This window comes from Dryobates pubescens, chromosome 2, assembly GCF_014839835.1.
Source record: "Dryobates pubescens isolate bDryPub1 chromosome 2, bDryPub1.pri, whole genome shotgun sequence".
In the NCBI taxonomy this organism is placed as follows: Eukaryota; Metazoa; Chordata; class Aves; order Piciformes; family Picidae; genus Dryobates; species Dryobates pubescens.
Window position 1 is genome coordinate 4,739,012 of NC_071613.1, and position 21,988 is coordinate 4,760,999.

Genomic DNA, 21,988 nt, shown 5'->3' on the forward strand with positions numbered 1-21,988 from the left:
GGAGAGGTCATTTTGCTGTGCCTGATGTCTGCAGAGATGATGGAATCCACACCCACTGTTGTCAAACAGCCACGGTGTGGGGTTTGGAATTGGGCTCTGCTGCACTAAACATTTGATCTGTGCCTCAGGCCCTCCTTGTGCCCTGTTCTGCTTCTCTGCTACTTTCTAACATCAATTGTCCTAGACCCACAAAAGAGAGCCTTTGTAGTCAAAATGGGAACTGATGATGTGAGATTGTGCTGAGGGGTTTCACAAGGAGATTTAAATTGCTAAAACTTGAGCAATTTAACAGAAATGGAAACTTTCTGTCTAAATGCATGGGAAGAGCACTTCTGCAGCCTCTGCTTTCAAAGGAATTCATTTGGGGCTTGTGATGAAATGACAGAGCTGTAACACTCTGCTGTTTGAGATCTCCAGCGGGAATCACTTCAAAGATAGACAGAAGCTGTCACGTCCCATCAAGCTCCTGCAGACGGTGCCTGCAGATGAATTGCAAGGAGAGCCTGAGCTGACTTTGTTGAGCCTGCTGAAGAGGAGGCTTAGGGATGATCAAATAGCAGCCTGCAGCTGTTTGCTAAGCAAACATCACGGTGTGGGAGCTGGTGGTGGTGTCAGGGGACAGAAAAATGACAGTGGTCACAGAGCAGCGTGGGAGCTTCAGAGCATGTCAGGAGAAGGGCCTCTGCTAGGTGGATGTGAGCAGCAGCTTGCCCAGAGAGGAGGGCCCTTGGCCTGGGGACAATTTGAGGCTGCAGCCAGCAGCAGCCGTGCCTCACCTCACCGGTGCTGGCAGTGGGAGGTGGGACTGCTGGGGTTCCTGTCCTTGCAGTTACACAGTGCTCAGCGAGGCTGGGAGAGTTTGTCCTCCTTTTGGCTTCTGGAGCCTTGCTTTGTTTGCTTTGGTGTTGTTGGGCCTCCTCTGCCAGGCCAGCCCTGGCCATGGGTGCCTAGAAGCAGGGTTTCCTCGGCTCAGCAGCGGTTTCCAGCACTGCTGTGATTCTGATCCATGCAGCAGGGTGCAAGCAGGTGAGCTGAGGTGCTTGTGGCAGAACAGCTTAGGTAGTCACCAGCAATCATCTTGGGCTATTGTCACCAAATTGTCATTTCCCTGCCTGGCTGTTTTACCAGACAGCCCCAAGCAGCTGCTTGCTGCTGCTGCTGTGTGCTTGTACTGACTCTGGTTTCCGTTTGTAGTTTGTCCAAGCAAAGTGATGCAGATCTGATTCTACAGGGAAATTTAGATGTTTTTTCAGTAGAATTAGTATTAATAGACATCCACAGCTCAAATAACTTCAATTATTTATCCATTGTTGTGTAATGGGAAAAAGATCTGTTAAGGACAGCAGGCTCGACTGGTGCTGCAGGGTATGGCAGAGCTAAGAACAATGAACGCAGACAGAGGGAACCAGTTCTGTGTGCTGCGGTAAGACACAGAGCTGTCACGCTTTGCACTGATGAAATGTCATACAATCGTTGAGTGTTGGGGGTTGGGAGGGCCAGCTTTCACTAGATCAGGTCACTCAGAGCCCCATCCAACCCAACCTGGAAAGGTTCCAGGCATGGGACTTCTACCATCTCTCTGCCCACCTCTGCAGATCACCAGGAGCATGATCCGGTGGTCTGAGTTCTGAATGACCTCCCACTGCTCCTGCAGGAGCAGTGGGAGGTCATTCTCCCCCTGTACACCACACTGGTTAGGCCACACCTTCAGTGCTGTGTCCAGTTCTGGGCCCCTCAGTTTAGGAAAGATGTTGAGTTGCTGGAAGGTGTCCAGAGAAGGGCAACAAAGCTGGGGAGGGGTCTGGAGCACAGCCCTGTGAGGAGAGGCTGAGGGAGCTGGGGTTGCTTAGCCTGGAGAAGAGGAGGCTCAGGGGAGACCTTCTTGCTGTCTGCAACTCCCTGAAGGGAGGTTGTAGCCAGGTGGGGGTTGGTCTCCCAGGCACCCAGCACCAGAACAAGAGGACACAGTCTCAAGCTGTGCCAGGGGAGGTTTAGGCTGGATGTTAGGAAGAAGTTCTTCAGAGAAAGAGAGATTGGCCATTGGAATATGCTGCCCAGGGAGGTGGTGGAGTTGCCATGACTGGAAGTGTTGAGGAAGAGACTTGATGGGGCTCTTGGTGCCATGGTTTAGTTGATGAGATGGTGTTGGATGATAGGTTGGATGCGATGATCTCGAAGGTCTTTTCCAACCTGGTCTGGTCTATTCCTATTCCATTCCATTCCATTCCATTCCATTCCATTCCATTCCATTCCATTCCATTCCATTCCATTCCATTCCATTCCATTCCATTCTATTCTATTCTATTCTATTCTATTCTATTCTATTCTATTCTATTCTATTCTATTCTATTCTATTCTATTCTAGAGGAGGTGAAGGTTTCCTCTCCACATGGGCTCTAATGTTGGCTTTATGGATCTTAATCTGGGTTTTATAACTGTTAATCAGGGTGCTGGGCCAACTCCTTTCAACACCGCTATCACGTGGAAAGGTTGGGCCAGCTGATCCTGGGGTCCCTTCCAGCCTGGCACTCTGGGATTCTGTCATTGATTCCATACCTAACTGTCATACACTGTTAGGTTGGTTTTGATGTGCAATGTTGGTGGGCTAGATCTTCCTGCATCTGTAATCCTCAAAGGAATGTGTTTTCTGAGCAGCTTTAGATGATGTTGTGCTGTTGGCTTTCTTTTCCAGCCATGCCTACGTTGGTCCAGAGTACAGCGTGCAGAAGAACACAGGAAAGATTTCTCTGGAGGACATTGATGCTGTGAGTCCCGTTCATTGAGCTCTGCTGTGTGCTGCTGCGGAATATTTACACTCAAGTGCTCTGTGTACAGGCAACACAAAAGCCTTGATCTGCTTTTTGGGTCGTATCCAGCCAGTTCCTGTGCTGGGTTAGGAACTGGCTGGAGGCTGAGCCCAGAGAGTGGTGGTGAATGGTGCCACATCCAGCTGGCGGCCAGGCACCAGTGGCGTCCCCCAGGGATCAGTGCTGGGCCCCATCCTCTTTAACATCTTCATTGATGATCTGGATGAGGGGGTTGAGTCAGTCATCAGCAAGTTTGCGGATGACACCAAGTTGGGAGCAGATGTTGGTCAGTTAGAGGGTAGAAAGGCTCTGCAGAGGGACCTCGACCGACTGGACAGATGGGCAGAGTCCAATGGGATGGCATTTAATAAGTCCAAGTGCCGGGTGCTGCACTTTGGCCACAGCAACCCCATGCAGAGCTACAGGCTGGGGTCAGAGTGGCTGGAGAGCAGCCAGGCAGAGAGGGACCTGGGGGTGCTGATTGACACCCGCCTAAACATGAGCCAGCGGTGTGCCCAGGTGGCCAAGAGGGCCAATGGCATCCTGGCCTGTATGAGGAATAGTGTGGCCAGCAGGAGCAGGGAGGTCATTGTGCCCTGTACTCTGCATTGGTTAGGCCACACCTTGAGTCCTGTGTCCAGTTCTGGGCCCCTCAGTTTAAGAAGGACATCGAGACACTTGAACGTGTCCAGAGAAGGGCAACAAGGCTGGGGAGAGGCCTTGAGCACAGCCCTGTGAGGAGAGGCTGAGGGAGCTGGGGTTGCTTAGCCTGGAGAAGAGAAGGATCAGGGGTGACTTCATTGCCCTTTACAACTACCTGAAAGGTGGTTGTAGCCAGGAAGGGGTTGGTCTCTTCTCCCAGGCAACCAGCACCAGAACAAGGGGACACAGTCTCAAGTTGTGCCAGGGGAAGTTTAGACTCGAGGTGAGGAAAAAGTTCTTCACTGAGCGAGTCATTCGTCATTGGAATGTGCTGCCCAGGGAGGTGGTGGAGTCGCTGTCCCTGGAGGTGTTCAAGGGGAGATTGGACGTGGCACTTGGTGCCATGGTCTAGTTGTGAGGTCTGTTGGGACAGGTTGGACTTGATGATCCTTGGGGTCTCTTCCAACCTTGGTTATACTGTGATACTGTGATATTTGTGACACCTGAGAAGTGTCAGAGTTTAGAGTGGAGCAGACTGAGCAGAAAGTTCATCTCATCCGGTCTGGGCTGGGGCTGTAATGAATTGTTTAATTTGCTGCCTGATTTTGTGTGCTTGCACAGATACCCAACAGAAGCTCAAAAAAGGAAGAAACAGGAAATGTTGTAATGGAACTGTGGCTTCATTTCTCCTGCCAGCAAGGAGACCTTTCTTGGTGTGCAGCTGAACATGCCCTGCTGCTCCACCTGTGTTCCCCTGTGCTCTGGGTGTGCTCGCTTGAGGACACCGAGTTGCCATCGGTGCTTTGCACATCCGTGGCTTTTCTGTCAGGCAGTGGTGCTCTCAAATGGAGCTAATAGGATCATAGAATCCTGTGGTGGTTTGAGCCTTAACTGGGAGTTAAGAGCTCAGATGGGGGCAAGGCTAAGAATCTCTCCCCCGCTCCCCCCTCCTCCCTCCCAACAGAGAGGGAAAAAAAAAGGGAAAGGGCTGGAGCAAATCCACCAAGCAATAATTTGGAGTTGGCCTGGAAGTAGAGAGTTTTCTTTAAACAATATATATATATATATAAAAAAGGTAAGGTTCACAAGGGCAAGGGACAAGGATGGATGGGAGTGGGACAAAGAAGAAGAATACAAAACCAATCTCTCTCTGAAGAGGCGTGGAGGCAGCAGGGAGAAGGATCAGGCCCGACCTCCACGTGGCAGAGGAGCAGGAGGGCAGCAGCAGTAGCTCTCATCCAGGAGAGGCAGGAGCCAAAAGGAGAGCTAATAGCTGCAATGCCCTGCTTTTTATACCCCAGCTGGGCAGGGAGGGGGGGAGTGGAACAGACTCAGCTTCCCAGGGGGAAGACGCCCTGCAGGGAGGGCAAAGCCCTCCCAAGCCCTCCCCACTTTGTTTTCAGAATGGGCGTTAACCCACGACAAATCCTTAGGGTTGGCAAAGATCTCTTAAGATCATCAAGTCCAACCTTCTACCCAACACCTCTGTGGCCACTGGAGCTTGTCCTGCGGCGCCACCTCTCTTGGCTTCCGGAACGCCTCCAGGGCTGGTGGCTGCTCCGCCTGCCTGGGCAGCCTGCCCCGGCGCCTCCCCGCTGCGAGCCGGCGGCCAGCACGCAGCCTGCCGGCGCAGGATTGCTAACCAGCAGCCTCTGTCCCCGCAGCTGTCGGTGAGGTCCTTCCCGCTCTGCATGCGGCAGCTGCACCGAGCCCTGCGGGACAACCACCACCTGCGCCACGGCGGCCGCATGCAGTACGGCCTCTTCCTGAAGGGCATCGGCCTGACGCTGGAGCAGGCCCTGGACTTCTGGAAGAGAGAGTTCATCCGCGGGAAGGTGGATGCCGACAAGGTAACGCACGGACGGAGCAGCTCGGCGGGGCCGTGCCGCGCTGCTGGGTGAGGCAGGCTGGCGCTGCGTGGGGGTAGGGGGACAGCCAAAGCGATGACGGCAAACGCAAGCAGAGTATAGAGGAAGGCGGTTGAGGCAATCCCGGGCACAAATCCAGGCTGGGCAGGGACTGGCTGGAAAGCAGCCCTGAGGAGAGAGACTTGGGGGTGCTGGGGGAGGAGAAGCTCAACAGGAGCTCTCAGTGTGCACTTGCAGCCCAGAAAGCCAATCAGATCCTGGGCTGCAGCAAGAGAAGTGTGGCCAGCAGGGCAAGGGAGGTGATTCTCCCCCTCTGCTCAGCTCTGGTGAGACCCCACCTGCAGTACTGCCTCCAGTTCTGGAGCCCCTATTGCAAGAGGGATCTGGAGGTGCTGGAAGGTGTCCAGAGAAGGGCCAGGAGGATGAGCAGAGGGCTGGAGCACCTCTCCTATGAGGACAGACTGAAGGAGTTGGGGCTGTTCAGTCTGGAGAAGAGAAGGCTCTGAGGTGACCTTATTGTGGCCTTCCAGTATCTGAAGGGGGCTACAAGAAGGCTGGGGAGGGACTTGTCAGGCTCTCAGGTAGTGATAGGACTAGGGGGAATGGAATGAAGCTGGAGGTGGGGAGATTCAGGCTGGAGGTGAGGAGGAAGTTCTTCCCCATGAGAGTGGTAAAGCCCTGGAATGGGTTGTCCAGGGAGGTGGTTGAGGCCCCATCCCTGGAGGTGTTTAAGCCCAGGCTGGATGAGGCTCTGGCCAGCCTGATCTAGTGTGGGGTGTCCCTGCCCATGGCAGGGGGGTTGGAACTAGCTGATCCTTGTGGTCCCTTCCTACCCTGACTGATACTGTGATACAAAAGACTCCCTTTATTCCAGCAAGCAGCACATATTTGTGTGTATGTTGCTAGTGTGGCTGTGTGTGATTGGTTATGGGTCAGTGACAGTATTGCTACAGTTACTTGTTAAGCTAGCCCAGGTAGCCTCCTGCCTTATCTTGCGGTTTCTTCTCCTCCAACATTCAGTCCAGGGAGTTTCCAGCTTCTCATGGGAACACAGTGATGTTTTCAATACTGAACCCCTCATCAGAGCTCTTCAGAAGGGCCACAGATTCATCACAGTCCCCCACAGCAGGCCTTGGCCACAGGCACACTGGTGGCTTTTGCCTTTTCTTCTGGTTTTGCTTCTGGTTGTATCCACTCTGCTGGCCACTGGCCTGAAGCACGGGGAGAAAAGGAGCCACAAAAAGCCTTTGTGAAGATTGGGTGAGGACTGGAAAGATCTTCCTTCACCACTGAATCCCTGGGGAATCAATGGTGTGCATGAAATGCAGGTACTCCCCATCAATTCAGCAGGCAGGGCAGTGAGTACAGCCAGCACTGAGCGGGGAGGGGAGCCTCTTTCTGCTGGCTAGTTCAAAAGACTATAAATTCATTGGACAGCTGTGTGTGAGGGGAGCCTGAGTGAATTTACAGTGTGAGAGTAAAAGAAGAGCCTGGGGTGAGTGAAGGCAGAAGGAGATGCTTGAGGAAGCAGCAAGGAACTGCTCCTGGGTGCAGTGGGCAGTGCTTCTGAGAGGTCACTCATTGCTCTGAGCCTTGCCTGTGTCCTTGAGTCTTGAGAGCAAGGGAAATGTCACAACCATGAGAGCATGACAGATGTGTGGGAGCTGCTCCTTGCCTTGACCAGCCGAGGCAGAGGCTTCCTCTGCTGTCTGTGGCCTGTGGTGTGTGTCGGAGCAGTCAGTTGTGTTTGTGGTGCTTGGCCTCTCCTGCTGTGGGAGCTCAGCTTTCCCCAGCACTCTGCTGCTTCTGCTCCAAGGGGCTGTTGTGGGGGCACAAACTATGCTGTGTCCTGGATGTATGTGTGTGGAGGCATCCTGCTTGCCATCACAGGGCTGTTGGGCCTGTCTGCCATAGCATCCCTCCTGACAGGCCCTAGAAGTAAGTGAAGTTTTGTCATCCTGTGTTTGGATGCTGGGAGGTGCAGCAAGGGGCTGGAGCTGCTGTGCCTTTCACAAACAGGTTGCTGTTACCATCTCATCTTCATTGTTCTCACATTCTAGATACCCAATTTCAGCCTGGGTTAAAGACACAGAGATTTTTCACAGCTGTAACTGAATCAGTGACCTGTGGTTTTTGCCAGTACAGTGCCATGTAATGTTTAGTGTCCTGGGAAAATGAATAGAATACAATTAACCAGGTTGGAAAAGACCTTTGAGATCATTGAGTCCAACCTATCACCCAGCACCATCTCATCAACTAAACCATGGCACCAAGTGCCTCAGCCAGGCTCTTCCTAAACACCTCCAGGGATGGGGACTCCACCACCTCCCTGGGCAGCACATTCCACTGGCCAATCTCTCCTGCTGGGAGGAACTTCTTCCTAACATCCAGCCTAAACCTCCCCTGGCACAGTTTGAGACTGTGTCCTCTTGTTTTGCTGCTGGTTGCCTGGGAGAAGAGACCAGCCTCCACCTGGCTACAACCTCCCTTCAGGGAGTTGGAGAGAGCAAGAAGGTCTCCCCTGAGCCTCCTCTTCTCCAGGCTAAGCAACCCCAGCTTCCTCAGCCTCTCCTCATTGAGCATCAATGCAGCTCCTGCTGGCACTGTCTGACACTCTTGACATTGTCCCTTTGCAGAGTGGAGATGATGGCACTGTTGTGCCTTCCCTAGACTGGTTGCTTGGCCAGGGGCCTGCATGGTAAGTGTTGTTCAGGTGCCAGCATCAGCTGTCAGGGGGTGCTAGGCAACTCCTGACTGGTTATGCCAGCTGGCTTCAGAGCCTCACTGCTAATTCAAGGCTGTTTTATTTCCATACAACATCATTTTACTGTAAGCAGATATTAATTCACACAGGTTCTTACACATCCTGCTCTTGGTGATTAAAAAATAACCCCCCCTGTCTCACCCCCAAAACCAGAGGAAGGTCTCCAATATGCTTTCCAAGTACTTTGAACAAGAAAGTGCTGAGCCAAGACAAAGGATTTAATTGCAGTGCAGTTGTACAGATGCTCTGGTAGCTGAGAAGAAATCCTCACCTGGCTGTCACTGCTTGCATGTCTGTGTGATCAGGCTGTGGGGGTGAGACTGGAGCCTTGAGGAGGCAATGAGGAGGCTGTTTTCTGGGTGCCAGAGGCTGGTGGCTGGCTGAGGGGTACCTCTTCAGCTCTTTTTGCTGGTGTAGGGCCTCACAGCAGACTTCATCCAAAAGAAGGGAGAGCAGAGTTGGCTCAGACTTAATCTAGCTCAGGCTCTGTGACTGGTAAAGAAGCAAACCCTTCACAATGAGGCTTAAGAGCTTCAGATGGTTATTAATATGTTCTAGATGTTTCTTCCACACATGGAAGTGAGGACAGGCAGCTTGGCAGCCACATACTGCATCAGGATGCAAAGGAGTATGTTAAGACATGATGAAGCCTTGGGGTGAAGATACCCACAATTAGATTGTTCCAGTGGTTTGATTTTCCTGGCTCTTCAGTTCTCCTCAGAGGATCTGAATGTGGCTTCAGGAGTGAGGCTTCACCTTGACTGCAGCTAGCTGGTGGTGAATGTTTCTGTCAGGGCCAATCAGAAATTCCAGGAGGAGCAGCTTGGTGTTCAGACCTCCTGAGGTGCTTCCCAGCCTGACCTATCTGCTTCTGGGTACAGGTTTGAGTCAGTGTTGGTGAGGGCCGGGCACTAGAGGGAGGCAGGAGCACAAGGAATAGGGAAGGTGTGGCTGTAAATGGGAAGTGCTGGGTCTGTCATGCTTTGTAGATCTAATTGCATCATACCCCCCCCCCCCCCCAAACTGAAATTCAGGAGAAATAGGCACTGGGTAATCTGCAGGGCAGTGCTTGAAGCATGCACAGCTGTGCCCAGTGCAGTTTGTGATGCACTGATGCTGTGCTGGTGCTGTGAAACAGCCTCTGGCTGCTTCAGTCCCAGGAATGTTTTCTGTATCAGTCAGGTACAGGGTTTAGTATTTTGCTCTCTCCTTGTCTGAGATCTGAGGGTTGATTTGCAGCTAGGTTCTTTTCCAGCCTGTCTCCTTTCTATTGAGTAGTGCTACCTGCTATTTCAGGAACATATTTTGATTCATGGATCAGAACAGAGTCTTTGTTCTGTCACATCTTAATTATAATTCTCTAACAGGCTGTCATTTGGCTCTTCTAGTCTTGAATTGCTTAAACTTCACAGATCTGCAGCCTGGAGTGGCATGTTGAACAGCAGGGCACAATGTTTAACACCTAAGAGATAAAGATGCAATGGAAATTCCTCTGTGCAGGTGAAAACCTGGTCCTTGTTTAACTGGAGATCAGTAGCACTGTGATGCAGGCACATGTTCAGGCCTCAGTTCTCCCAGGATGTATAAAGGCTCCTATGGACCTTGACCAAAATGTTTGTTCCCCTCTCTTGTCCACGAAGAGGCAGAAGGGCACTTGAGCCTTGGCTAAAGGCATGGCTGTAGCTGTGGGGTGTGCAGGGGTGTGTGTAGCCTGCACATGCTGTGGCTGTGTTCAGGAGATCAAAACTGCAGGGGGTTACTAGCAGGAGGCAAGGGGGGCACGGTGTTAGAATAGAATAGAATTAACCAGGTTGGAAGAGACCTTTGAGATCATCAAGTCCAACCTATCACCCAACACCATCTGATCAACTAAACCATGGCACCAAGGGCCTCATCCAGGCTCTTCCTAAAGATCTCCAGGGATGGGGACTCCACCACCTCCCTGGGCAGCACATTCCAATGGCCAATCTCTCTTGCTGGGAAGAACTTCCTAACATCCAGCCTAAACCTTCCCTGGCACAGCTTGAGACTGTGTCCTCTTGTTATGGGCCCCTCAGTTTAGGAAAGATGTTGAGATGCTGGAAGGTGTCCAGAGAAGGGCAACAAAGCTGGGGAGGGGTCTGGAGCACAGCCCTGTGAGGAGAGGCTGAGGGAGCTGGGGTTGCTTAGGCTGGGGAAGAGGAGGCTCAGGGGAGACCTTCTTGCTGTCTCCAACTCCCTGAAGGGAGGTTGTAGCCAGGTGGGGGTTGGTCTCTTCTCTCAGGCAACCAGCAGCAGAACAAGAGGACACAGTCTCAAGCTGTGCCAGGGGAGGTTTATGCTGGAGGTTAAGAAGAAGTTCTTCCCAGCAAGAGAGGTTGGCCATTGGAATGTGCTGCCCAGGGAGGTGGTGGAGTCATCATCCCTGGAGGTGTTTAGGAAGAGACTGGATGGGGTGCTTGGTGCCATGGTTTAGTTGAACAGATGGTGCTGGGTGATAGGTTGGACTTGATGATCTCAAAGGTCTTTTCCAACCTGGTCTATTCTATTCCATTCCATTCCATTCCATTCCATTCCATTCCATTCCATTCCATTCCATTCCGTCAGGCTGTGCATTCCCCTCTGAAGCTGCATTTTGTCAGGCCTGACGCTCTCAGCCAGCATCTCCATGCACCTTGAAGCTGTCTGAGCTCCCTGAGTACTGCCAGCAAGCTGTTTTGCTCTCTCGACATTTTAGAGCTGAACCTTTTTTTTTATCCTGAGACTGTGTTCTGTTACAGAAAACTGTTTTAAGAAACCCTTAGAATTAGGGAAATATAAAAGCTGATTTTTTTTTGCTTTACAGATGAAAAATCTTACAGCAGTGAGCTGGAGCTGGACTGAACCCATGGGTTTTCACTGTGTTTTGTTTGGTGGGTGTTACTGAAACAGAGCACAACTGCTGGTGGTGTGCTGGATAACAAATCATTCCAGCCCAGTGCCTCCTGGGAGGCTCTTGTGTGGGCACACACAGAGTGCTCTTCCACTCCAACCCCCTCCCACTTGCTACCAGATTTCTCTGTTACTTCATGTTGGAAGCGGAGCTCTCCAGTCTTTGTAGCAAAGCCAAAGCTGTGTTAGCAGCTTCCTGTGGTTACTGGCTTGGAATTTGCTCAGCCTTCTCTTTAGCCTGCTGAGTGTATCTGCCCTTACTTTTGAGGCTGTTTTCATCACCTGGCTTACATCACACAGGAACATCTGGGGCAGCCTTGCAGCTGGTGCAGGTCCTGGGGTCCGAGCAGAGCTCTGGCTACAGAGTCTCTCTCCCAGGGCATTGCAGTGCTGTTAACTCTGCTAACTGCTATGGGGAGGAGCAGGATCACTTCTCCTGGTTGTTGCATGCAAGGCACTGGAGTCTTGTCTGTAGCAGTCCAGTGTGAGCAGCTTACTGGTAAGGTTCTGGCACTGTTGAGCATGAAAACAATCAATGCCTTTCCTAAAACCAATTTAGATCAGGATCTGGTCTCCTGTGGCTTGTTTTAATCACAGCAACATGTGTTTGATTTCCATGCTGTGCTGTCCTGCTGGAATTGTGTGTCTAAAAACAGATGCTAAAGCCAGACCTTTAATTTTCTAAGCTCCCTTTTGTGGTCTTGAGCCACTTGTCAGCCTTGGCCTTGGCTCTCTCTGTAAAAGGGCTGTGAGCTTGTCAGAGGAGGGCCCTGCTGTAGCAGCCATCACTGCAGCAGTGAGGGAGTCAGGCTGTGACAGGTTAAGCACAGCAATAGATGTATTTGTCTGTCTGGGTGCTAGAGGAATTCAGCAGCTGTGCAGGATCTGAGTGCCCTAAGTGCAGTCTTCAGCAGGTCCCTGTTTGGTGCCTTCAGCACTGCACAGCTCTTAGAGCAGGCTGCTGAACAGAGCCTGCTGCCCTTTGCCACACCACCATGGGGTCTGGCAGCTCTCTGGCTGTGGTGGGGGCTGCAAACCTTGAGGAATTTGTCTGGCTTTGTTTTATTAGAACAGCAACAACAAAACAAACCACAAGAGAGATTGGTTTCTTGGCTGAGTTGCAGCAGTTGTGTTTGGTTACCAGAGCTGTTGCCCGGTAAGAGCTTCACAGCAGGCAGGGTCTGTGTGCTCCTTCTGAGGGAGCTCAGAGCAGTCTGGCAGTGGAGCTTTGTTACTGCTCTGTTTGCATTTTCCCTGCAAGTCATCTTTTAATTTGTGATGAATTAACAAAGCAAAAGAGAGTTAACTATGGGAAGATATTCCTGTGTGCTCAGAGCAAGCCTGCCTGAGTGCAGCCTGGCTCCTGCTGTGTTTGCAGTCTCTTGTGCTCTGTGCACAGGGGAACCTCAGCAGTTCTTTTTGCTGTGCCAGCAAGGGCTCATAGCTGTTCTCCTGAGCTTCTCTCCCCTTTGATCATCATCTTACAATGTTGTGGGTTTGCTTAGTTTTGTTTTGTTTCTGGTTTGCCATTAATCAAGGAAAAATCTGGGGTTTACAGCACATTTTGTACAGAGTGCCAGAGCCCTTGAGCCAAGCTCTGCTGTTTGAGCTGGGGCAACTTGAGGCCTTTTCCTCTCTCCCTGTCAATGGGAGAACAGGACAGCCACAACCTGACCCCAGCCTCCTCTCATGGAGCTGTAGAGAGCAATGAGGGCTCCCTGCAGCCTCCTCCTCTTCAGACTGAGCAACCCCAGGTCCCTCAGCTGCTCCTTACAGGACCTGTGCTCAAGACTCTTCCCCAGCCTCATGAGCAGGCTGCCCAGGGCAGTGGCTGTGGGGATGATCATGGAAGGTTTTAAAAGACTGTTTTCTTCATTTCCTAGCATCTGGGGAATCAAACCTTCGCTCTTTCAGTCACCTTCCCTCCAAAGCAATGCCTGTGTCAGCTGAGGAGAGCTCAGCTGGCAGCGCTTGCACAGCCCTGCACGGGGGAGTCTGTGCTCCCGCCAGCCTGTGTCACACACACAGCAGCCAGCAGCTCCAGTTGTGCTGTGCTCAGTGGGAGTGTGCTTGGAGGGTTCATTGTGTTGCTTGCACTGCAGCAGCTTCAAGGGTTTGTTCCTCTCTTGGTGCAGTTCGACAAGGGCTACGCTTACAGCATCCGGCACAGCTACGGCAGGGAGGGCAGGAGGACTGACTACACCCCCTACAGCTGCATGAAGATCATCATATCCAACCCCCCCAGCCAGGGGGACTACCATGGTGAGTGCCTGCTTGCTTCAATGGGAATGCCAAGAGCTTTGGCTAGGGGCATGATCCCTCCTCTAGACTCCTAAATGATGGTCTCTCATTCTCAGGCCACAGCTCTCCTGCACCTGGTGGCAGTGCAAGGAGACTTTAATATGACAGCGGTGTCCCGTCAGAGGTGGTGTGAGAGGGATGAAGCTGGGCAGGAATTCTGAGGTTTGATAGCTGACTTCTAACCTCTCCAGCCTCTGTGTGGCTAAGCATGGAAAACCCACCCTGGCTTCATTGCTGCTGCTCTCTACTAGGGTGTTCCTTCAGCTGTGTCTCCAAACCACTTCTGGAGCAAAGCCTCCCACTTGCAGCTCAGGTGGTGCCCTTGGAGCAGTTTCTCAAGGAACACCTTTACAAAGGACTGGGCTTTAAGGGCCAGTTGGCTCTCGTGGCTGGTCTGCTGTGGCTGGTTTTCCACAGCTATCAAGAGTTCCTGCACTACTGCTGTTGGTGAGGAGCTCCCTGGAGCTCTGTTGCTGTCAGTGCAGGAGTGCTGTGGCCTGTTTATGGTTTATGTCCCCTGACGACCGTGCGGTGCAGTCATCCTTTTAAAGTAGCCTGTAAGAGGTGAGCAGCTGCACAGATGGGCAGTTGACTGTAATCAACAAGCTGCTAGACAATCAGGAGCTGCTGAGCTGTCTGTGGGGTGCCTGGGTGCCCAGCCTGTGTGTCAGCTTGCTGCTTTCCCTGGCAGGGTGCCCCTTCCGCCACTGCGACGCGGAGCTGCTGAGGCAGAAGCTGCAGGCCTACAAGGTGCCTCCCGCTGGGATAACTCAGGTGAGGCACAGCTGCACTGCTCTGCACTTTTCCTTCCCATCTCTGTAGGAATGCTGTGTGCAGCCTGTGAGGAGTCTCTTCTTGCAAAATCTCACCCAGCATCTTGGCTTTCTGGCTCCAGTGCTCTCGCTGGTGCCTGGGTCGGTGTCACCGCCTCTGGCTGTGTGACTTCATGAGCTGGTTTGTCCCTGTGCTGGGTGCCACCCAGGGTCTTGTTCTACTTGATTTTACTCCATTGATTGAAAAAAAGAGTTTAAATGAATCTGGAAATATTTTAGCAGCCTTCCAGCACCTGAAGGGGGCTACAGAAGAGCTGGAGAGGTTCTTGTTACAAGGGCCTGTGGTGATAGGACAAGGGGCAAGGGTTTGAAATTAAGAGTAAGGTAGATTTAGGTTGGACATTAGAACAAAGCTTTTAACAGTGAGGGTGGTGAGACACTGGAACAGGCTGCCCAGAGAAGTTGTGGACACCATGTGCCTGGAAGTACTCTAAGATGATGCTGGATGAGGCCTTGAGCAGCCTGGGCTGGTGGGAAGTGTCTCTGCCCATGGCATGGGGTTGGAGCTGGATAATACTCAAGGTCTCTCCCAACCCCATCCATTCTATGCTTGTTTCAGAGAATTTCTTTTCACTGTTGCAGTCACTTGTGGAAGATCTTACAGTGCAGTCAGGAGACCTGAGGAGTTGTTCCTGCAATCAGCTCCTAAAGCCCACACATTCTTAGCCACCCATTGCTCTGACTTCCCCATGACTACAAAAGCTCCAGGCCTAGGGAGGTGAAGCAGAGATGTTGCACAGCTTCTGGGAAGGAAATGTTCAGCTGAAGCCCTGCCTTGTAAAGCAAGGACAGCACAGGGCCTGGAGCTTTCTGAGGGGTGTCCTGAAGGACTCTGACTCCCATTGCATGCTCTAGCAAGAGGATAAGGCTCCAAAAGGATGCCATCATCTTTGGTGCAGGAATGGACAGGTTGGACTGAAGCTGAGACAGTTCTGTGCATGAACTGCCTGCAACCAGCTCTAGGTCAGTAGAGTAGAGTAGAGTAGAATGGAATGGAATGGAATGGAATGGAATGGAATGGAATGGAATGGAATGGAATAGAATAGAATAGAATAGAATTAACCAGGTTGGAAAAGACCTTCAAGATCATCAAGTCCAACCTATCACCCAACACCATCTCATCAACTAAACCATGGCACCAAGTGCTTCATCCAGGCTCTTCCTAAACACCTCCAGGGATGGTGACTCCACCACCTCCCTGGGCAGCACATTCCAATGGCCAATCTCTCTTTCTATGAATAAGTTCTTCCTAACACCCAGCCTAAATCTCCCCTGGTGCATAGGAAGAAACTGCTCTGAGCTGCTGCCTTCAGTTGGTGTGGAGTGTCACCAGTGCTTGCCAGAGTGGTGGATTAGACAGAGGAGTGTGTGAGAGGGCAGCTTTCAGCAGTCTCTGCTCCTTGGAAGGAACAATTAAAGATACAAATGAGAGGAGATTAGTTTTAAAGCATTTGCTGCTCACTCATAACCATTCCTGACAAATGCCTGAGCTGCTCAGGCTTTTCTCCAGGGATGTTCTTTCCTTTATTTTTCTCCTGGTTCACATAAACAAGCTTTGGGCTGTCTTCCATCTCTGACAGGCACTTAGGGATAGCTGCCTTTGACTTCTTCCCATCTTACATGCATCAAAAATTAATGCTGCTGTGAGATTTTTTATCCTGCTAATCATGGGGAGGATTGCTGGGGATTTGCTGCCTCAGCTGCCTTGCTTGTGTGTGGGCAGGAGCTAGCAGAGGTTGTTTCCCCAGTGGCTTTGCACAGCAGGGCAGTGTCTTTGTACTTAATATCCTTACTTGATGTGAATAGATGTGTGTGGGTTTTCTCCCTTTGGGTTGGGATTCATTAGGAGTCTTCCATTTTCCTGCCAGATGTGGCTAAGAAAAGCTGTCTCCATCAGCATCCTCTTTGCCTGGACTCTGTCCTGTTCCTGGGTTTAGTGGTGGGGGTGTCAGGGTACAGGCTCTGCAGTGGCCACTCCTGGTGTTAACCCAACCCAAAACACCAGAAAACTAAACCCAGCCAAACTCAGGAGGTTGGCAGTGGCTGGGTTCTCAGACCTTGATCCTTTACATCAGGCAGCCTTTGAGAGGTTCCCCAGAAGAGGAAGGGGCTTGCTTCACACCTGTCTGAGGTCCCACACAGATCCCATAGCTGCCACCCCTCATGGCTCTGTGGCTGTGGTCAGTAACATCTGCATGGCTAATGCCAGCTCAGGATCCTTCAGTCCAGACTGGGGCCTCCTGGAGTCTTCTCTGATGCTGGTTGCTGTTTCTCCTTCAGCTCAGGAGATGGTGGCTGGCTGGGTGGTTTGCAGTCTTTCAAGGCTTCTCCTGTAGTTGCTTTTCCAGGGTCTGGGCCTCAAGACTGACACTCACTCAACCATACCCTTCAGTCTGTCAGACCTCCTGTTAGCTGCAGATGGAGTGAGAGCAGCCTGACTGGCTGAGGCAGGACCTGACCCCTCAGCTGGGTGTTTCAGTAAGTGCTCTGTTTCCTGGGGCCTCTTGCATTGTTCCTTGCTCTGCTCTGAAGTTCTTTTGCTCTCTTCAAATGTGACTTCATTTAGTGCCACATCTTGCTCCCTGTGCTCCAGACAAGCAGGCTGTCCAAGTGAAAAATGCCCCTCAGTGTTGTCAGGGGAAGATGAATGTCTGTTCCAAGGTGCATGGCAGTCCCCTGCCTGCTTTCCAGTGGCAGTGAATGTGGTGCTCTGGGCTGGGGGACGCTCAGCTGGCCACATGCATGGGAGAGCAAACCTGCAACAAGCAGAGGCTTCACAGCAGGCTCTGAGCTGGCTGCACTCACTGCAGGTCTCACATTCACTGCCAGAACTGTGGAATAGTTTGGGTTGGAAAAGCCCTCTGAGCTCCTCCAGTCCAGCCATCAACCCAACAGCACCATGGCCACTCAGCCCTGACCCCAGGTGCCATAGGCACACCTTTCCTGAGCACAGACCCCCCCTGGCCATTGAGCTGCTGTTCCACTTGAGGCTAGAAAAGCTGCTCCCCACTTCAGGCTAGAAAAGCTGCCCATTAAAAGTGGAGGGAACATAGAGGTGTTTGTAGAAGACATCAATGAAATACCTTCTCCTGGGCCATGACTGCCCCTGGCTTTTGCTCTTCTGAAGAAAAGGCACATCAGAGCTAACAAGGGGAAGCCTTGGGAACACTGACTTGCAGAATGAAGCAGTGTGGTGTAAACCTGGCAAGTGCCCCTTTCACCTCAGCAACAGCACAGAGTCTTCTGATCGTGACTCCAGCACAACCTTCTGCAGAGGTGCACTGCAGCAGTGTGGGCTGCACATGCTGAAAGCCAGAGACAGCTCTTGCAGGGCCTGGCTTTAGTTGTGAGGAACCAGCTGGGAACCATGAGGCACTAGCTGAGGGGATAGGGATGGATGAATTTCCTTCTGCCCTCAGCCACTTCACCTGACACTTCTCAGTCAGTTTCTGAGGAGGAGGAGGTGACAGAGAAATACCTAAGCATAGACTCACACACAGATGATCTCTAGGGGTCCCTTCTAACCTCTACCCTCTATGGGGGTTGGTCTCTTCTCCCAGGCAAGCAGCACCAGAACAAGAGGACATAGTCTCAAGCTGTGCCAGGGGAGGTTTAGGCTGGATGTTAGGAAGCAATTCTTCATAGAGAGAGAGAGATTGGCCATTGGGATGTGCTGCCCAGGGAGGTGGTGGAGTCACCATCCCTGGAGGTGTTTAGGAAGAGCCTGGATGGGGTGCTTGGTGCCATGGTTTAGTTGATTAGATGGTGTTGGGTGATAGGTTGGACTCAATGATCTCGAAGGTCTCTTCCAACCTATTCTGTTCTATTCTAGTGCCAGGGTTCAGACTTCATTGCCTAGCTGGCCTTGGCCTTGATCTTCTCCAGATTGAACAGCAGGTGGCAGGAGGGACAGGGGTGCCATCAGCTGGGCTGTGAGGGAGAAGCAGCAGGGCTGAGAACTTCCTTGGCACCGTGGTGTTGGTGTTATCCATTCAACAAATGTAATTTATTGGTAGATCTGCCAGTAGACAGCAGGCAGCTTCCGTCAGTGAGGGAGCAGGGAGCTCAGCTGCAGCCTGTGGCTGTGTGTGACAGAGGGCAGCCCTGGGAGAGGGGCCTGAAATCAGCATTACTTGTGTGCTTCTGCTGAGGCTGCCTCACAACTGCAGCAGTTTCTCTGTTTGATAAGCAGGGAGCAGGCTCTTTGGTTCTGGGAAGGGGGGAGGAGGGGCTGGGACTGTACAAGACTTAGCTGGCATTACATTGTGATAAGGAGGAGGCTTCCTTCAGCACAGAGGAGATTACCTCGAGTGGGAAGCAAATTGTGCTGACAAGAGATGGCCCTGATTTTCCTAATGGATGTTCAGAGCAGCTGGCTCCTCATACCTTCTTGCTGAGCCTGCTTGGGAAGAACTTCATTGCAGAGGCATAAATCTCACCGGGGGCAAAGGCTTTTCCTCTCCCAGATCCTTGTCTCGGGAATTGGCATCGCCTGCTCCTGGTGGGAGCACAGTGCTGCCTTACTCTGCATCTGCACAAGCCAGCAACATGGGAGACAAAACCACACATGGAGTCCTCCATTGCCTCATGCCTCATACCTCAGCCCCTGGAACTGCTGGATTTATGGCTGCAGTCAAGGGTGGCAGAGGGGCTGCAGTGTGAGGGCTGACGGCTACCTGGCACAGTTCTGTTACCACAATGAAGGTTCGACTTGCTCCTGAAGCTCCAAGTGCTGCAATTGCATTTTCAGGCCCCAGCACATCTTGTCCTGCCTCTACCTTGTTGTTACTGAGGCCAGGATGTTTGGGAAGCCCTGCAGTGGGCCTGAGTGTTGGCAGTGTCAGGAGGGCACAGATGTGCATGGTGCTGTCCCTGAGCTGCAGGGCTGTTGTCGAGTACCCTGAGGGTGCTGGTTGGAGGGTTGGACTTGATGGTCTGAGAGGTCTTCTCCAGCCTCCTTGGTTCTCTGGTGAGTATCCAGAAGAGGTGTGTGTGCTGCTCCTGACCTGGGTTTCCCTCTTGCTGTGCAGATCCTGGAGCTGGTGAAGGGCATGCACTACCAGCTGGCCTGCCAGAAGTACTTTGAGCTGACCCACGAGGTGAGTACCACTGCTCTGGCTGGAGTCTAACTGCACTCTTTGTCTGGAGGAGAGCCTTGGACATGGTGCATGGAGCCCAGAGGCTGCAGTTCCCACATCCCTCCTCAGCTCTCTTGCCCTCCTGGTTTTCATTTCACTGATTTCAGAGCTTCTGCTATTTGCTGCTTTTATGCATGGAAGTTGTTAGCAGCCTGAACATTGGTAGAGGTTATAACAGGCTGCACTTTTCTTCCTGGAAACATCAACACTGTTGGGCTTGGTCTGTTGTAAGCCATTTAACTTTTCCAGTGCCCTGCTTTTAATCAAGTGGGTGGGGTTTAACCCATTACATTTTATTACCTATAGTAAACCAATATATGTGCTGTTTTCAGATGTACCTTAACATACACCAACAAATGTAATTGAGGCTCTGACCTCCCAGCACACACACACAGAGTTACTTCCCTAGCATCTTCCAACACATTCTAAGAGCAGTGTTTCCCTCCAAGTGCTCTTGGTGTTCACCTGAACTGGTGGGCAGCCAGGACGTGCAGGCTGCTTGAGCAGGGCTGGGAGCACCCTTTAAGGGCAATGTCCCAGCTTCTGAGCCCCAGAGACAGACAGAGCAGCACTGTGTGGGGCACACATCAGAGCAGCTTCCTTCTGAAGTGAAGGCTTTGCTGGTGAGGTGGTGGAGCTCTGGCTGCATGTTCAGTTAGTGCATGGTGATGGAGCTGAGAGGATGCTGATGCTCAGTAGTGAGGGGCAGTGAAAAGGTGCAGCTGGTGTGGCTGCTCCACTGCAGACTCAGTGCTCTGTGCTCTTTGGTGTGCACTTGAAGGCAGGATGCTGCTGATGGAGCACAGCTGAGCTGGCTCTGTTGGGCTCCTGTCCTAGCCTGCTGCCCTCAGGGTGCTGCATTCCTGGTTGCGGGATGTGGAGCTGCCACTTCCCCTCCCCAGTTTCAGACTGGTGCTCGGGATTGGGGTTTATCTTGTGCAGTTGTTACAGCTGTCAGCAGTAATCCTTGCTGCCCTGGACATGCTGGCCTGGTCCCAGGCCCTCTTTTGGGGAGGGAAATGGAGTTTCAGGGTGCAGGTTCAATTGTCCTGCACGGGTCAAGGTTTGCCAGCATCCTTTGCTGTTGATGTGCTGTGGGCTGCTCCTTGCCTTTGCTACAGCAAAGGTAGGGTGGGCATCCTTTGATTTCCAGCAGGAAGGGACACAGCAGGTGATGAAAGCAAGTCTGCCCTGCTGGTGTGTGCCAAGTGATGCCTTCTGCTTTACTGAATTGCTGATTAGTTTGTCCTCCAACGTGGCAGAGATGACTTCTGAACCGCACTAACCAGTGCTGCTCCCCTCTCGCCTGCAGGTGGATGATGTGGGCTTCTCTTTGAATCACCCTAACCAGTACTTCACAGAGAGCCAGAGGCTGCTGAGTGGTGCTAGAGAAGGGAAGAAGGAGCCAAGCAACCCTGGAAGCTCCCAACAGAAGGCTGTTAGTCAGGAAAGCAAGAATATGAGTTCTGCCCCCACCCCTTCCAGCACAGCTGCTGCTGCTGAGCTGGAGGGGCTGGAGGCTTACTTCACTGAAGACTGAGCCAGCTGTGCTCCCAGGGGGTGGCTTGGGTTGGCTTTCCTTTCCCTTCCCCTTCTCTAGCTGCTTTGTCTCCATGCTAGGGGATGTGGCTCTTGGCTACCTGGGATGCCTTGAGTGGCTTCAGCAGGTGCCAAAGCTCTGGCTGCATCCAGGGCTTTGCTGGCTGCTCTGGGGTGCTGTTAGGTGGCACGGGGAGGACTGGGCAGTGCCTTCCCAGGGCCTGGGTGACCTGTGCCTGGCTTGCCTTTGTTTTCTTCAAAGTGGTTAACTATTTCTTCTCCCAGTTTGTGGTCACTTTTGTAATTTTCTTAATAAATGAATTGCAAAGTCAAAGTTTGTGTTCTTTTCCTTTTAGCTCTGTTTGAGTGGTACTTGAGATCAGAATTACTCTCTGGATGAGTCTGACTCTCCTTTGCAAGAGCAGCTGAGGGAGATCAGCTTCCTGATTTGTGTCTGGAGAGTGACTCCAGAGAGCAGGAGTCAATGGGGCTTCAGTTCTGAGTGGGAGCCACAGCAGCCTCTGCCCTTGTCAGAGGGAACAACAGTGCAGTGTTCAGCTCTTGTATTTGCTTCCACACTGCAGCCCAGAGTGACCTGAAGCACACTCTGCTGGCGTGTCCACACTGATTATCAAGGGGATTTGGTGAGTTCTTCACTCCCTGTAGTGAGAGGAGGGGTCCCAGCATATAGCACAGATGGCAGAACAGCTGCAGAGCTCTCCTCTGAACCAGCACCAGAACAAGAGGACACAGTCTCAAGCTGTGCCAGGGGAGGTTTAGGCTGGGTGTTAGGAAGAAGTTCTTCCCAGAAAGAGAGATTGGCCATTGGGATGTGCTGCCCAGGGAGGTGGTGGAGTCCCCATCCCTGGAGGTGTTTAGGAAGAGCCTGGATGGGGTGCTTGGTGCCATGGTTTAGTTGATGAGATGGTGTTGGGTGATAGGTTGGACTCGATCTCAAAGGTCTCCTCCAACCTGGTCTATTCTATCCCTATTCTGTCTCATCACTGCTGCTTTCTGCTCCTCAGCATTTGGAACTGGCAGCAGAGCTGAGAGAATGAGGCCTTGAGCAACCTGGGCTGGTGGGAGGTGTCCCTGCCCATGGCAAGGGGTTGGAGCTGGATGGTCTTTAAGGTCCCTTCCAATCCAAACCATTCTGGGATTCTGTGATCGCTTTCCTACAATGAAG

At 52.1% G+C, this 21,988-nt stretch overlaps 1 protein-coding gene across 1 annotated transcript in view; it reads left to right on the forward strand.

Moving 5' to 3' along the window:
• Window positions 1-20,926, forward strand: part of PRIM2 (DNA primase subunit 2) — a 50,267-nt gene extending 29,341 nt beyond the window's left edge. Inside the window, exons 8-13 of the mRNA XM_054168001.1 lie at window positions 2,693-2,765; window positions 5,114-5,299; window positions 13,127-13,253; window positions 13,984-14,066; window positions 19,156-19,224; window positions 20,576-20,926. Coding sequence (XP_054023976.1) covers window positions 2,693-2,765; window positions 5,114-5,299; window positions 13,127-13,253; window positions 13,984-14,066; window positions 19,156-19,224; window positions 20,576-20,803 — 766 coding nt within the window. The 3' untranslated portion in view covers window positions 20,804-20,926. The remainder of the gene's footprint in view (window positions 1-2,692; window positions 2,766-5,113; window positions 5,300-13,126; window positions 13,254-13,983; window positions 14,067-19,155; window positions 19,225-20,575) is intronic.
• Window positions 20,927-21,988: the final 1,062 nt, after the last annotated feature.